Source organism: Silurus meridionalis, chromosome 5 (assembly GCF_014805685.1).
Source record: "Silurus meridionalis isolate SWU-2019-XX chromosome 5, ASM1480568v1, whole genome shotgun sequence".
Lineage (NCBI taxonomy): Eukaryota > Metazoa > Chordata > Actinopteri > Siluriformes > Siluridae > Silurus > Silurus meridionalis.
The window spans coordinates 19,956,163-19,973,692 of NC_060888.1; the positions used below are offsets into that span (position 1 = coordinate 19,956,163).

General features: G+C 36.5%; 1 protein-coding gene across 3 annotated transcripts in view; it reads right to left on the bottom strand.

Annotated features, from left to right (window-relative positions):
- Window positions 1–898: 898 nt before the first annotated feature.
- The window catches only part of slc36a1 (solute carrier family 36 member 1), a 30,198-nt gene continuing 13,566 nt past the window's right edge, over window positions 899–17,530 (bottom strand). For all 3 annotated transcript variants that reach the window (XM_046849256.1, XM_046849254.1, XM_046849255.1), the window contains one exon: window positions 899–1,333. In XM_046849256.1, the coding sequence (XP_046705212.1) occupies window positions 1,065–1,333 (269 nt within the window). In that variant the 3' untranslated portion in view covers window positions 899–1,064. The remainder of the gene's footprint in view (window positions 1,334–17,530) is intronic.

Here is a 17,530-nt window from a genome sequence, read left to right on the forward strand (position 1 = left end):
GATAGGCCTTGCTGCTCTACCACAAACAGGTCCTGAGGCTGTCAACTTTGGGCTGGAGCCTGACTGCACTGTCAGCCTCTAGCATGGAAACAGCATGATTGGAGTCATCAAGTTGAAGTTTTTCATGTTGGGCTGCCATTTTATTCTCTGGAGAGAGCTCTGTGGGGAATGTGGTCATGTCGGCCTCTGGAACCTCTTCTTCTAACAGAAGAATGGTGATAGTTTCTGACAGGCAGACTCTCTAAAAATCTTGAGCTTAAAGTTGGAAACCCCAAACACCTTTATTAATATGACAGCCAGTTCAACTACAGTGTTAAAGCCTCTGGTTCAAATGGTGACCAGGTGCTCAGCCTACTGACTGACTCTGTGAGCAACCTCAACCTTAGTCAGTGTGGTTCCTGAGGAAGGAGGTACCAGAGGCTTTCTAAATAAATTTTGCTTTGTAGAAAATATCACACTATCACCTTCAAAATAGCAAAGCAATACAGCAATAGAGCAATACTCCCAGCACTCCTGCTACTTCTAGATTATCTCAGAAAAGTCTACTTTTTTTGAAGCGCATCAAACATCATCTGCAATTTGCGCTGCATCTCCGCAATGGTGCCAAAATGGCGACCTTTGAGCTGGATCTTCATCTTCGAAAGAAGGGTCTTTTTCAACGGCACAGCAGTGGCAGCTTAATGGCGGTGGAATTTAAACTCACACCCTTCTGATAAGAAACTCAACATCTTGCCCATTTTGCATTTAATTGACAAAACCTCGCCTAATCCTGATTTCAGTTTGGCTAATGGTATAATCAGAATATTATAGCAGTACGCAAAAAAATTACCTGATCACATCAACATATTTGAAACATAAAACTAAATAATAAAAAATCATTACAAATATAAAACAATAATAAAACCCATATCCCAGTTTTATTTCTGCATTTTCAAATATTTGAAAAAAGTTGTTTATGGATGAATGCAACATGAATAGCTTTACCCAGTGTAATAGTATTTGAGGACCATCTTAATGGCACATGCAGATCAGCATTTGCCCAACCAGTTTGTTTAATAGGACTGTCACCAGTAGACCTGAAAGACTCCACTCTGTTTAGTATGACTGCGATGGATGATCTCCACAATAGAGATATAGGTCCCGGTTAAAAAGCCCACCAGGCCAATTAAGCTGATGACTATGTTTTTACTTAGCACAAAGGGTGAAATTCCTTCTGTGTGGAAGGTGATGATCTCCAGCAGAGGAGGAAATATGAGTGCTAGAGCACTACTGCTGATAGAACCTACTAAAGAGATGACCAGGTCCAGCTCTGGAATCAGAATAGCCAACGCACCTGCAAAAGAACACATAAGGGCAAGGAAGTTATTTTCTCATAATGTTGTCAAGATCATCTGTGGGGTTTAAAAAAAGAAAAAGATTTTTGTAACTAATAATTCCTAGTGGGAAATACACTATATGAGCTAAACTAATTTACAGATGTCCCAATACAGAAAAAAAATGTTTCCCCAATCTGTTAACACAAAGTTGGGGGCACACAATTGTATACAATACATTTTCTAGGTGACCCAAACTTGTGCCAGCATACCCCTGTGCACAAAGCAAGTTTCATAAATACAGTAAACCCCCGATAATTCGCGGTTCGGAAAATTTGCGGGTTCTCATTTGGAACCTAACTAACAGCAAGTTGGGAATTCTCCTAAAATTGGCGGGAATCCGCAGCGGAACCGAATGTTAAGGAATGTTAGGAATAACATTTTAAACTATGTTTTCACTGACAGATTTCCTAACAATTTTTAAAACACATTATTGTATTAAAGTTACATAATGTCTAGATGAATTCACTAAGGTACCATAGGTGGTACAACATGCACATGCTACTTCTGAGATGGATGAAGCCGGTCAGCCATATCTTTCCATACTGGTGCTCATATGCTGGGTCACAGAGTAACTGCAGAACACATTCAGAGGAAAGAGCGAATTGCCGTCTTTCACAATTTTGAAGACACCCACAATTGGTTGAAGTCTGTGTGAATAAAAAAGGGGTGAGAAAATGCCATCTCGAAGATTAGGGCCAGGATTAGAGATTAAGGCAAATTTTGCTCGCTTAGCTTCCAGATGGATGTGGCATCATCAGGATGTGAACTTGTGATAACTTGACTACAGTCTTTGATTTGATTTGATGCACGGACGACTCGGAATCCCATATGCTTGAATTATAAGTATGCATTCAAATATAGTATGAATAATCTAGTATGAGAATGAATATACTGTAGAATTATTATCTTATAATTATTTACATTTAGTAGTCTTTAGTCAATTTGTAGTTTGTAGTTGTAGTTTTGTAGTACATTCCTTGTTTATGTCTAACATACTAGTATGAGTATGCACTGAAAATATAGTATAAATAATATACATTGTAGTGCCAAAAGTTTTCGGACAGCTAGTCATTAATATGGTAGGCGCTTTTTTTTTTTTTTTTTTTGGAACATCAACCACATTTGATCCCAATTTGCTTCCACTCTTCAGGGAAGATGTTCCACTAGATTTTGGAGTGTGTTTGTGGAGATTTGTGCTCATTCAGACACAAGGGCGTTAGTCAAGTCAGGTACTGATGTAAGTGAGGTGTAAGGCCTGGTGTGCAGTCAGCGTTCCAATTCATCCCAAAGATTTTCAACAATTTCTAGTGAAGGGAAAATGTAATGCTACTGCATTCAAAGACACCCAATACAATTGTTTGCCTTCAGCTTCAGTTTTGTTCATATAGTGTATTTCATAGTGTTTCTAGACTGAACCAAGGAATGTACCACAAAACATGACAGAATGTCTGACGATTCCAGTAAGTTTTAAAATAGTTACAAGAATTACAAACTGACTAAAGTCTACTAAACGTTAATTTTACTACTACTAATAGTAGTATTAGTAAGAACAACAATGCATAAATCACTTCTGTATGCATAGACATTGTGTTACAAATAAAAGCTGATTTGAGAACCTGTATTTTGAAGGTTTTTTTGGGCGCAGTGAACAAGCAGCTAATGATCATAACTGAATGCTTTTCATGTCTGATAGATCCTCATCAACCACTAATGAAGCTAAAGGAAGGGTGATCAACCAGCCTCGCTCACACAAATAACTCGACTCTGTGCTAACACCGCGGGTTCTCCTTTTGTCCATTACAAACCAGCAGCAAATTTTCAAATGCTAATTTCTTGCACTTAAACACACATAGCTGCTTAGGGCTTTTCTGCCAGTTATAACCTGCTGCTGGAGTGCCTGTATAAAAGATGTGTGGAGTAAACGTGACACGGTTAAAGAACCTCATGAAAGACACTTATCCAAGAACTCTGGTGATTTTGTCCAATTTTAGACAATTTCTTAAATTAAGCCAGAAGGAATGCTAGAAGGTTGCACTTTTATTTGACATACAGGAAACCACCATGAGGTAGAATAATCTAATGTACCAGTCAGTGTTAGAGTTATGGTCATGCAAGAAAATTCTAAACACTTGGGCTCAGAAACAAGGAATGGTAAAATACTCTGTAGTAATAGGGGATATGTATTAGATATAAAGTTGGGTTAAAAAAGGCACAATGCTGATCATGGTTGTCTGATGGATCTATAGCAGCTACTAATGTGGCAGAGGGAATCATGGAAATGCCGATTTGCTCACACAAATAACTCTATCATCATGCTGCTTTTCTTTGATTGGTTCTTCTTTTACCCATTAGAAAATCAGCAGAAGGCCAAAAAAAACAGAACATCCAAAAGACCCTCCTGAAGGCAGACAGAGTTAATTAAAAAGATGAACTCTGATTGACTGATTTCATCTCTGCTATTCACTTGTGACCTATGTTCCTCTTAATCATTTCACAGCTTTGGTTGACATTGTAGTGTCACATTGTGTGTATCAGCACATTTCATTCTATCGGAGACCAAACAGAAAGAAAGGGGTGCTTTTAAATTATTAAAATCCATTTAGGGCTTTTTTTTTCATGAAAAAGTATAATACAGAAGTGCTATTAAAAAGAGGACCATTTGATGAACAAGGATAATGGCGTATAAAATGTGTAAAAAGTCAAAGTACTCTGCATCAGTTAGAAACACTCAATTACATATACACGATTATAATATAAATTATAAATACATTAGCAATGTTAAATTGGAAGATGTTCATTAGTTTTCTAACAGCAGCTTTTATGTGTAATTCAAATAACAGCTTTATGTGCAGTATATGCATTATGTCTATAGTAGCAACTCATTCACACAGAGGTGCATCTTGGACCTTAATCTAAGCCAGGGGGCCCCAAACTTTCTTTCTGTGTGGGCCACATAATTTTTACATTTCTTTAATAGGGGTCCAGGTCGCTCTATAAGAGAAAATTACATTGGCCGGAGTCACAATCAGTATTTTTGTGGAGATTTTATTATGTTTTATTATGTTTTTTTTTTAAATGCATGTATTATGTTACGTTATATTGAATATACCTTTCGTTTGGGTAAATCTTAAAATTTTTAGTTTGAAAGCCAACCTTTGTTATCAATTATAGATATGATATGAAACCAATATATCATGAAAACTTTCCAAATGTAGGGGCGGTTCATATTCTGCCTGTAGGCTGTAGTTAGGTAACCCCTTATCTGACTATATTAGATTTTTGAATGAGAGGTTTTATTTCATGCAAGGAGCCTCCAGAGTCAGCACTTTCTAACTGTACATTTTTTGCGCTTTTTGTTTTACAGTAATATGACAAGATGTATTTTCATATTCTCATTTTCTTGTCTTAATAAATTGAAAAAAGTGCAGACTATTTTATGTAGTAATAACCAAAACAACCAAAAACTCCCGAAAGAAACACTCTGAACATGAACCGTGCTAAGCAAAACAACACAAAGACTAGGAGCAAGGTTGATACAAACACATGACAACACATGAACATGAAAAACAGCAAAAGCTTGACAATGACACACAGAAATGTAAATTTTACCAGAAGTAACAAGACCAGTCACATTAAAAAACATGACCGGTATGATTTGATAGGAAGACAATTGACAGTGTGGTATTACACTGTTCTCGACCCACACTCTTTTATCTCTCTCTCTCTCTCTATACATATATATATACACAGGATGTATATTATATCAAAAGCTACTTCAGACATGTTTTTTATTTATTTAATACCACAGCAGTTAAAATTTTATCTTAATAAAGATGCACATTTTATTATTTATATATTAATTTCATGTTGTATTTGAGACAAAATGCAGAAGCTGGCTCCAAAAAACAGATGCATGAGTGCTGCCAGCATTGCTTTACAGGTTGCAGAAGCTGAAGGACCGCTTGTCAGTGCTCAGACCATACGCCACACACCGGCACACATCGGTTTGCATTGCAGTCGTCCAAGAAGGAAGTCTCTTCTGAAGCTGGCTCACAAGAAAGCCTGCAGAAATTTAGCTGGAGAAAACCTGTCCAAGAGCATGAATTACTGGAACCATGTCCTGATATCTGTTGAGACTAAGATAAACTTGTTTGGCTCAGCTGGTGTCCAGCATGTGTGGTGACTCCCTGGTGAGGAGTACAGAGAAAATTGTGTCTTGCCTACGGTCAAGCATGGTGGTGGTAGCTTCATGGTCCGGGGCTGCATGAGTGCTGCTGGTAGAGTGGAACTGCAGTTCATTGAAGGAAAAATGGATTCCAACCTTTACTGTGACATTCTGAAGCAGAACATGATGCCCTCCCTTCAGAAACTGGGACGAACAGCAGTTTTCCAACAGAATAACGACCCTAAACACACTGCCAAGATGAAAACTGCCTCGCCTGCCTACATAACTGAATTCTATTGAGCACCTGTAGGGCATCCTTAAGCGGAAGGTGGAGAAGCGCCATGTGTCTAACATTTAGTAGCTCCAAGAAGCCATTATGGAGGAGTGGAAAAGGATCCCAGCAACAACCTGTGCAGCTCTGGTGAATTCCATGCCTTAGAGGATTAAGGCAGTGCAATGATTTTTTTAAATACATTTATTATGTTACGTTATGTTGAATATACCATTCTTTGGTTGGTGGGTGAATCTAACGAATTCACCAAAAAAGGCTACGTAAATAACTAAGAGAAATTTTAGTTTGAAAGCCAACCTTAAAGGCCGGTCAGATAGATAGCAGTGCAAATTGAAATGGGAGAAAGGCCACTTTAATTTAAGTCCCTGACACTTTGAAAGCTCTAGAGTCACAAAGACCCACGGATGAGAGGTAATTAAATAACAAGGTGACTGAAAGGCATTTCTCACGAGAGCACTTAAAATGATTATTTGTGTAACATAAGGCCAAAAGTACTGTATGTGGACACCTGATAGTTGCACTCAGATGTGAATGATGAACATCCTATCTTAAAAACAGAGCTGATGATATATATAGGAAGGTGAGTTTTCTTTGCTACTATATCAGCTTCTACTTCTCCAGGAAAATCTCCCTTTTGGAGAATTCGAAATGTTGCAGTGGGAGTTTATACTTGTTCAGCTGCAAAAGCTGTAGATTCAGCCACTTATGAAGGCCTGACAAACAATTTATGTTCCAGTTAATTGCAAAGATAGTCAGTGGCATTGTCAAGGCTCTGTGCAGACTACTTCCACTCCAGCCTTGTTAAACCCTGACTTTAGGACCTTTGCCCCCTAGTTCTGTAAGCTTTCAATATAGTAGTAACAGTTCAGAGAAGAGGCACATATAGAACTGATAGTCCACATAATTTTGGTGATTTTGTGTAGCGAAGTTTGGATTTATTTTTGCCACCTCAGAGTTTTCTCCATCTTTTAAAAAACAATCAAGTACAAACATTCATCTGTAAAACCTAGTTAAATATTTATAAAAACGTTGACTGGTTGCTGTGATCAGATTTACAAAGTATTTCTTATTAGCATGTATTGATAGTGAAGCCATTGTTACGTAAGGCAACAGTCAAAATCAATGGATTTATTATTAAAAATTTGTGAGGGATCGATAACAATTTACTGGCTGTTTTGTCATTTTAAAACAATTATTTATGTCTGTAAATAAAAAAACGCTATGCTTCTAAGGGCATATAAATGGTGTCGCACCATGCTACTTGGTTATCACACCTGTTGTATATTCATCAAAATATTATTATACTATATATACTATATCATACTATTATAGTTATGACTTATTTGAATTAAGTTGTACTCATTTTAAACCTGAGCTTACATCATATACATTTTAAAATGTTAAAAATACAAAAATTGCAAGCTAGTGATACAAGAAGAAAAGCAGAATCACGCAGCCATCACATAGTCACAGGCATGTAATCAAACATATTCAAGTATTAAAGCTGGTATGTTAAGTACCAGTAGAATGACAGATTGATGTGTGTGGTTTTAAATTATTTCAAAGTAATTGTTCTTTGAATATCAATAAGTTCAAGGTTTTTTTAAATAAAGTTAAAAAAATTTTTTAATAAAATAACTTGTCAATTAAAACTCACCAGGGTGAGGAAGGTTCCAAGTTCTTAGACCCATATGTCTAGTGAGTCTGAAAATGCGTGCCTAGTATACTATACAAAATATTTATATATCTCTTGTTTAACGACAGTTGGTTTCATAGTGCTGTCATTATTAAAGTTCTAGGGAGCAGCTACTTGAGAATAAACGTTAACATTTGTTGACAAAGACTGTGTGTTGCACAATGCTAGCCTGTAGGCATATACATTATCTGCATGTGCTACTGAGACTGGGAAACGATGCCAAAAAATTATGCCTAATGATGCCAAGGAAGAACCGCAGAAAAATTAGTGACTGAATCTGAAAACAGACAAGAAGTCGAAAGTGAATTCATCATCCTGTATGTTTTGCACATCTGCCTTTAGATCGCAAACACAATTGATAATCGGAGAATTAAAATTTTATTTTAGAAATAGAGATAATTTAAAATTCAGGCCATTCCAGCTAGATTCTATTATACTAGCTAGACACCGACATATTTTCCATATGAGTGTAACAATAAATAAGTTATTTCCTGTGATAATGTAATGTGCTGTCCTGTTACAGGATTTATTTATCTCCCAGCGGATTTTAACCAGAAAGCTGGAGAAAAATCAATATTGAATAAATTACACAACCTGGACCCTTTTGTATTGAACTATGATAAAACTGTATCTAATGGATAACTTTGTACTACATGATGAAGATCTTTGACATTATCGTTAAGGGTTCATCATGTGGCAAAAAGGTGCCTCTTTTCCAAGGACACAGTTCTCATTCTGCATATTTCCACCACAGGTTCCCGATCAGAAAAATTAGTTCCACCCCAGCCACCAAAAACCTGCTTTACTAGAACCCTGAAACAGGTTACATCAGACAACAGTCTACAGAAGGAACCTGCATTTTACTGCTCCCAACAGAGATCCAAGGCAAACTAGAAAAAGCTTGCAAAGAGGAAAAAAGGCAAAAAGTGTACAATGCTGGTTCCAGTCAAATGAGTGAGCAAATCATGAACATACTTTAGAAACTTATGACGGCATTCAGGGATCTAAAAAGAAGCCCAGAAAAAAATGGACTGGCTTCTTTGTCAAACAAATGACACATAGCAAAGAAACCTGTTACCATATTAATGTTTAAAGTGATGGCCGGTTTGTGAGCTCTTATATGCCCGGTCAAGATAACCGTGCTTGGAAAAGACCCTTTTAATGCTTTTCATAAAAACTGTTTATAATCTGATACGTTACAAACGGAAACCTGCCACCAAAACATGGTTTGTTTTACTTGGTTTAAACTTTCTTACAAACTTTGCTAAACACAAATCTAATGATTTAAAGCAGAAATAATTGTTTTACTCCAGGCATAGCCAAAGTGAATGTAGATTGAGAAATGAAGAGTCATTACAACATTATGAAAGAAAAATTGTACTGTGGTAGATACATGCAGTAATAACAATTCCATTTCTGAAATCAATAACCAACAGAGACGCATTAATGTTAACAAAATATATAATTTTTCTCTGCCTTTTTCTCTGCAAGAGCTACCTTAAAACCATTTCTTATGCAACATGTCCCAACAAAGCCCAAGGCAATTTTTTTTAGTTATTTAAAACGTATGTTTTTGTTCTGATCCACACGATGCACGTCACAGTTTATAATTTAGAACCACCTCCATGAACTCGAGTAAGAATAAAGCACGTATCTGGGGTTTAAAACCATTATTCTTAGTTGTTTAATAGAATAGCAACGCTAAAATATTTTTATTTTGTGTCCACAATGGCAAAGCAAGTGCTCTTATTACTCTGCACACAGTGGACTTGAGCACCCAAGTGAGTGGATCAGAATCACCACTAGGGTTTAAAATACTGTATTTTTCGGACTATAAGCCGCTACTTTTTTCCCATGTTTTAAACCCCGCGGCTTAAACAACGAAGCGGCTTATTTATGAATTTTCGTGGGTTTTTCCCAGTTTCACAAACTTCAAGCCAAAAAACTGAGTGACATAACATTATACCAATTAAATTTACGAACGGAAATGAAAAAAAACGCATCTCACCTGTGTTCTGAGCTGCACGGCATCGGGAGAAAAAAGTCTTTTTTTAAATGCACGACGATGCCAAAAGAAAAACTCCCAAGAGAAATAGTTGTGAAAGGAAGGAGGAAGAGAGTGAACAATGACTTTCTTGGTAGGCTTCTGTTTAGATAGAAGCCGTTGTAGCGCGTTGAGTCAGGGTGAAGGGAGAACTCGCTAACTCCAGTTGTAACAGAAATCATATAAACACAGACAGGTTTCCAAAACTGTTGCTTTTTTATATTTCTTGGCAACAGTGTTACGGGTTAGTCAAAGAAACTTTGAAATAAGCATCTGAAAATAATAAGGACATATTCCTCAGTCTTGCACACATGCAGTAATAGCGGAAAATGTGGCGGCAGGCTATTCACAAAATGCCGCTCTGCTCTTAAAGGAGCCACAACATATTTCACCCGTTACACCGTGTAACAGTCACTGTCTTTCGTTAAAGCCTGTGTAAAGTTCATTAGTTTCAGTGTAGACAGTGTAGCTTATAGACAGGTGCGGCTTATTTATGTTCAAAATAAAAATATTTGTCAAATTCAGTGGGTGCGGCTTATATATGGGTGCGCTTAACAGTCCGGAAATTACAGTAGTCCTGTTGCAAAGCATATACGTTTCTAATGCAGTTAAAAAATATATTGAGAATCCCATTTCTGCCTGTTTTTTGTTACAAATCTGAAGCTAGTAAGGGTATCATTCATGTCAAATGTATGTATTGCTCTTTGCCAATGCATCAGTTTGTTTTCCAAACGTATTCTCCAATTAAATTTCAGTTGTAACTTAAACTCTCATTAAGAAAAAAATATATACTGCCAATAAACACATAGGTCATTAAAATAATTATTTGGAATATAATGGCAATAAACATATTAGTCATAAAATATCATATTTAAGATTATTTGGTGCAACTGTTAACAGAATAGGGCTTTAAAAGTGTAAACCATGCTATTATGCTACCTCTGTGTTGACAGATAACGTAGTACATAAAGAAGCAACAGTTCATGTTAAACTGCGATCATTATAAGCAGGCTTAGTGGTTCTTGTAACCCATCCAAAAATAATGATTGTTATAGCTGGATTGAGTTGTCTAAAATAACTGTGTGCATTTGTTTGGTGACAAATAAAAGCTTTCATCTTTCTTTTCTATTGAAACATCGACATAATTTGTCTGTTGATGTTTCAGTTAGGGTTTTTAAGTTAGCTGGAAAGCTCACAATAACTTTCTTTGTTTACTGTCAAATCAAGGTGTCATTTACTTTAGCTTAGCTCACTTGCAGATATAAGATGGGAACAGTATCGAACATAGAACGTTTTTAGATTTGGTATTTTTGACATGTGAAATAGTAATATGTTAAAAATTGCTGAAGTAGTTTTTCACCAAACGACTTCAAGTTCCTGATGCCTACATTTGCTTCAGTATGCCATAATACTCAAGTACCAGTACTTTTACTTTTGCTCAACTCAGTATGTATTATACTCTTTCCATCACTAATTTTTGGCCACTCAATTTATGTGAGGCCTTTATATGTCCCTGTATGTCCTTCATTATAAATGTATTATATAATTCTGAATGACATTCACCAAACAGTACCTACAACTATGAAAGCTATTTGCAAAACCTGGAAAAATGGACTGTAGTGAAATTAAAATGTAAAACTGCTCATATGGACATTAGAAATCATTCAAAACTAGGACAATAGATCAAACTTGGATAGACATGCAAGATAGAATTATATGCTTTTTATTAAAATTCCATTGTGTGCCCATTATTCCCTTGCTTTATTAGTTTTAGGTTTGCTCCACACTTAAGCATGGTTTCAAGTACACCCCAAATCCACGCATATGCACACAAACACTTTTTTTTTCCTCCAGTAAGATTATTATCAACGAGGCTACATTATGTCGTACTTACACTCCTAACCATAAGCTCTAAAACCAGATGGTAAATTTATAGCTTGTTTTTATGGTTGTTCAAATGTCCCAAGACACTCCCCTCTTTTCAAAACTCTCAGACATTCCCAGCAGTATGAAAACATTTTGTCCTCACCAAGATATAAATACATATCAACCCCGAACACACACACATGTGCATCTTGTGTGCACAATATGATTGAATGTGCATTTCGGCAATGTTTGCCTGTTTTTAATCCGTCTTTATCATCAACACACTTAGTTCAGTCATCTGCTTTAGTTCCACACATTGGTAACAGGGCACTTAGTTGTGCTGAACTGCACTCATGCGCTCAACTGTCAATGTTCTGCCAGTAGTGATAGTAAAATTTAGGACTAGTTATGTGACAAGAAGGGGCATGGACAAAGCTTCCTACACTTTGCATTAACAGAATACCTATATACCGTAATTTCCGGACTATAAAGTGCACCCAAATATAAGCCGCACCCACTGAATTTGACAAAGATTTTTATTTTGAACATAAATAAGCCGCACCTGTCTATAGCCGCAGTCTACACTGAAACTAATGAACTTTACACAGGCTTTAATGAAAGACAGTGTCTGTTACACGGTGTAATGGGTGAAATATGTTGTGGCTCCTTTAAGAGCAGAGCGGCATTTTGGGAATAGCCTGCCGCCTCATTTTTCCGGTATTACTGCATGTGTGCAAGACCGAGGAATATGTCCTTATTATTTTCTGATGCTCATTTCTTAGTTTCTTTGACTAACCCGTGACGCTGTTGCCAAGAAAAATAAAAAAGCACGAGTTTTGGAAACCTGTCTGTGCTTATATGATGTCTGTTGCAACTGGAGTTAGTGAGTGAGCAGCAGGTCAAAAGTCAGAGGAACATCATCCATATTTATGATGTGGTGCGGTCTGATTCAGTGGGAGCGCTTCTGATTTAATATAAAGAGTTTCATTGGTTCACCTGAACCCGTTCCGCAGTTTCATTGGTCTAATGTTATGGGTCTCAGTTTTTTGGCTTTGAAGCTTGTGAAACCGGAAAAATCCCAGAAAAAAATCCATAAATTAGCCGCTTCATTGTTTAAGCCGCAGGGTTCAAAGCATGGGAAAAAAGTAGCGGAAAATACGGTATATATATATTAAGTCTAAAGGTTTTGTAGCGTATTGTTAGATTGGAAGTCAACTTCCAAACTTACTACTACTTCCAAATAAGCCTGTCCTGTTTCCTGGTCTTATTTTAAATACAATTCTTATTGCTCTGCACAATTTCAGCTTGGCCCAGGAATTGGTTTTCCATTAGTGTACGTTGTGATCATTTGAGGTGTGAACAGAGCTCCAGTTACACACACCAAATGAAGCCCTGTGGCTTTTTTTTTTTCTTCAGAAGAATTAAGGATCCTGCAGTATATGTCGGCATATTTCTCTCCTCACTCTCTCATCTCCCTAAAGAGCAAAAAAAAAGACAGCACAAAGCAGCCCACTCCATTAATTAAAGCAGTGGAGAGTCTTTGGTGTTTGATGCTGGTTTCAGAAATTGCTGAGCCTGTTAAACTCGCTGCACTGTTATTACACTGCGAATATTCACACATATGATGAGAGGGTTTTTTTTTCTTTATTCCGTGTGGAGGGTTTCTAATGGTGAACCATTCCCAGGGGTATAAAAGATATTAAAAGTTTAGTATAATGAATAGAAAAAGTTTTTTTTTTTTTTTTTTTTTTTTGGAAGTGTGTAAAATTATGTTGTATTAATTGAAGTCTCTGAGTAACTTTTCTTTTGGCTCTGGAATTCAGTGCATCGATTATACAAGTGATGATGCACATATGTTATGGCTTGTGGCAACTAGTTTGTTTCGGATGTTGCCAGCAAATTGTGCATTTCCATGTAATTGTAATGTATTCCCTTAGTAGCACACATTTTTACGAGTTTATGTGTTTGCTAGTGAAGCTCATAAATAAAAGTTTCAAACCTTTTCTAAATTAATTAAAGGCCATGTGTTTTGTCAGTTCCGATGTTAGACAAAAAAGATTTACTTATGTTTCCACCTCATTAGCCCTTTCGTTAACACAGTTATTGTGGGTATTAACAACATCAGTATGAATTCCGAAAATGATACCACAGGGTTATCAGTTTCATTTTGTCATAATAGTCAATTGTTCAACCCTTGCTTTTGGTCTCCTCTGATTCAAAAGGGGAAACAAAAAAACAAAAACTAAATGTTATAAAATCTGTTATATTCAGATTTTCCTCTGTATTTTCCAGTGACTGAATTTCAAACAATGCACTGTGCACTATTATGTTTTTTCAAGCATAAGCACTTTTAAATTACCAAAATTTCAATAAATGTAAGGGAGGCTTTATATCCTACCTGTAACTGATATACCTGATCTAGTCCTAATTCTCTTGGAAGTGTTTGGACTCCTGCAAATTTTAGGAGAAGCACCATTGTGAGTGTAGACCAGGGGTGGCCAACCCGCGGCTCGCGAGCCGCATGCGGCTCTTTGGCTGGTTTCATGCGGCTCTTACGTTTATATCGAAGTTTGTGTTTGTGTTTTTTTAATGTGCGTGTTCGCTTCGCTTGAGTTCAATACGGTATTTTTAAGACTTAAATGATCTTGGCCCTACCCGTACTGGGAAACTTTGCGGTATATACATCTCACGCGCATGCGCATTTGACGAAAATACCGTACTGAACTCAAGCGAAGTGAACACGCACATAAAAAAACCACACACAAACAAAGTCTGTGTTTTCTACCCTGAAACACGTGAAATCAAAGCATCGATCTGTTCAGACTGACACCCATGTGAAAGAATTGCTTCGAGTGGCAACAACGGAATACGAGGCAGATTTGAAGGGGATTGTTCAAGGCAAGGAATGCCAAAAGTCCCACTAAGTAACATGCATAGTAAAAGAAAAACGCTATTGTAAATTATTATATTTTTGTTTGTGGACTTGGTTAAACTAAGAGTTTGTGTGTGTGAGACAGTGCACACAATGTTCATTGTTAAAAATGACTGGCCTGTTGTCTTAAAACTGTAGGAGTCAATTTCTGTCATTATGTTGGTGTGTGACATTTACATTGGTGTGTGTGCGCGTGTGTAAGAGGAAGGGATGGGTGATGTTCATGTGTGCCTATGTGTATGATGTGGCTCTTTGTGGTAACACAGTAAAAAAATGTGGCTCTCGGTCTCTGACTGGTTGGCCACCCCTGGTGTAGACTAACAAAAACACGCATCAGGGCCTTTCAGGAATGCCTAGATCACGAAATGAAGTTTGAAATTTCAGATGAAAACGCATACTAGCATTAGTCACTTCTGCATGGTTAAGTATTTAGGGATAAATAAGATATTCAATTGGTTGATATTAAATTGATAAAAACTTGAGTAACACAGAAGCACATACAGTCCTAAATAAGAAAAAACACTGTACCAAGCCAAAAATGGCATAACATTAAGCTTTAAATAGTATTAACAACAAATCATTAGTCAATAACATTTTCCTTTGATTTCTTTAAAGATCTAAGCCGTGTGTGTAAGTGTGAGGACTTTTTTTTTTTTTAACCAAAGAAACAGTAAATTTTATTTAATTCAGTGTTGATGAGTAGTTGAAAGGACTGGTAAACAACCTTGACGTGTGTTGCGTAAAAAGGTCCATGTCTCTATATCTTCCCCAAACATTTTGCTACAGCAAATGGGTGGCATTGAAGAGCTTCAGGTGTGTATTTGTTTAATTCGTTATTCACATTCTGACCAATGATTTGTTGCTGCTCTTTGAAAGCTTTATATTTTACCATTTAGGGCTCAGTTTGGGTTATTTCCTCTGCCCAGAAGTGAATATGAGGATACATACAAAATGTGCTTTGCGTTTTATAACTAACATTTAGTTAATGAAGACACTTGTTCATCACGCTGCAGACTGCATCTGGGACTGCTGACTACATGTACACTGCATTAAGCACAAAATGTAAAAAAGCTGTAAAAGGTTAAAAGCATTTAAAAAGCTCAGTGATTAAATGATAGCACACTTTTCTTTTAATACTAATTAAAAAAAAACACCCTGAAGCTAATTACTTTGCATATAAAGAACAATTCAACTATTCTATTTTTCTATTCTATTCAACTACATTTTAGCTTCGACAACAATTTAAAAAATTGTCGTTTCATAATGTTTAATGTGACGAATGTCTTTGTTAGATGAAAGGAAATTAATAGTCTCCTGACAGATGTGTTGCCAGATCCACTCGTGGCCAAATTGAACCCAGTGTCCCAGTTCTGCAAAGCTTCAGCAATGCTGCAGACACAAATTGCTCAAACTATAGTACATGAAACAGAATATGCAATCAGCATGCTGTCTTCCCTCTTTATGTGCCATCCTCCCTCAATGCCACTGATGTATGAAGAAGAGAAGTGCACTTGTATGTGTTGTGACAAATTGCACATTTAGGTTTGTATACCACTTTCTTTTTTTTTTTTTTTTTTTAACATAGCATTAATCCTAGTGGAACCTTAAATAAAGTTACAAGCAGCTTAGCAAAACCGGTTTAAAAAAGTTTAGCTTACAGCTTACCTTTTTTCCAGAAAAAAAAATCTCTCTTACAATCTCTACGCCTTTATAAGCAGTCCCGAAGTTCAATGTTTACCTTCCTAATCCACAAGGCTATATTTCACACAAGAAAACCAATTAAAGAAAAAAAATGCACGTAGTAGTAAATCTTAAAACTTCACAAGGCGTCAAGGAGAAGTCAAGCATTCATTAGAAGGTTTTAAAAGAGGCTGGAATGATGCTTTAATGTATTAGGCAGCTGATTTACACATTCTTTCAGATTATAGCTTTTTGGTCTCCACTTCTATCTTTTCTCTTTCTATCTTTTAGTGAACTATAATCACAGGTCATTTGAAAAATTACAACTGCACAGCTCGCACTTGTCTGGGCATCTTGGAAATGTATACAGCAACAAAAATAATGAGAAAACGTGAAATCAGTGGTGGGAAAAAAAATATGAAAATGATCAATTCCTGCACTGATATATAAAATTCCAACCATGTGGGAGGAGCCAAATTTGATAGGGCCATAATTAGAAACAATCATTGACAAAAAAATACCTGCTCAAGTATGATTACATGGATTAAGAAAGCCAAAAAAATAAATAAAAATGGAAAAAAAATGGAAATGTCATGCTTTGGTGCACCCTAAAAAAATAGGCCACCTATAAAGGGATTGGTCTCATGTTGCTACTGAACAAGTGTCCCATTATTACAAAGCACAGGTGCCATGCAAATCACGGCCAATTTCTTGTGTTTTCAGCAAGAATGAATTTGATTCCCTTCATGTTGGACAATACACCGCCACACACTTACAGTGACTGTGCCCTGCTGAGAGAACACACGAACACACACACACTCCCATTCAGTCACACCATGAATTATCTACTAAACACCACACAGCACTGGGGACATTTAATTTTGGCTGTCCTCCATTCACAAACTACCCTTAAAATAAGTGTAATCCTTTATCCTTTGAAAAAACTGTATGGTAGAAAACGCTTGAAGGAAGTAAATATCAACAGAACCATAAAGTAATCCTTTATAGAATGTGGTTGACCCACGCTTTAATATGATATTGCTGAAGGTTAAATCTCCACAATACAGGGTTTCAGAATGTGACTTTGCCACGGTGCCATTTTTACTCCTAACGCATTCACATTCCATATGTTTAATATTCAGGATGCTGATGCACAATGAAGGTTTTTGCACCTGCAATTGTATAGTTTTCATATATTGTTTTTGTTTTTTATCCTAAAAAAGGAATCTGAAATGTTTCATTTGCAGAACCAATTTCCATTAGTTTACTGATTTTTTATTTATTTATTTATTTTTAACTCCAGGGCCTGTGAAAGGCCATTCAGAATAGAATAAAAGTATTATGACTATTGAAGCAAGTCTACAGATCTGCTATCAAATCTCAGTTCTCTGTAGTAATGCACCAAAATTCTCAAATTAACAAAAAGTTATTTCAATGTTTCATCTTTAGTAACCACTTTACTCTGGTCAGAGTCATGGT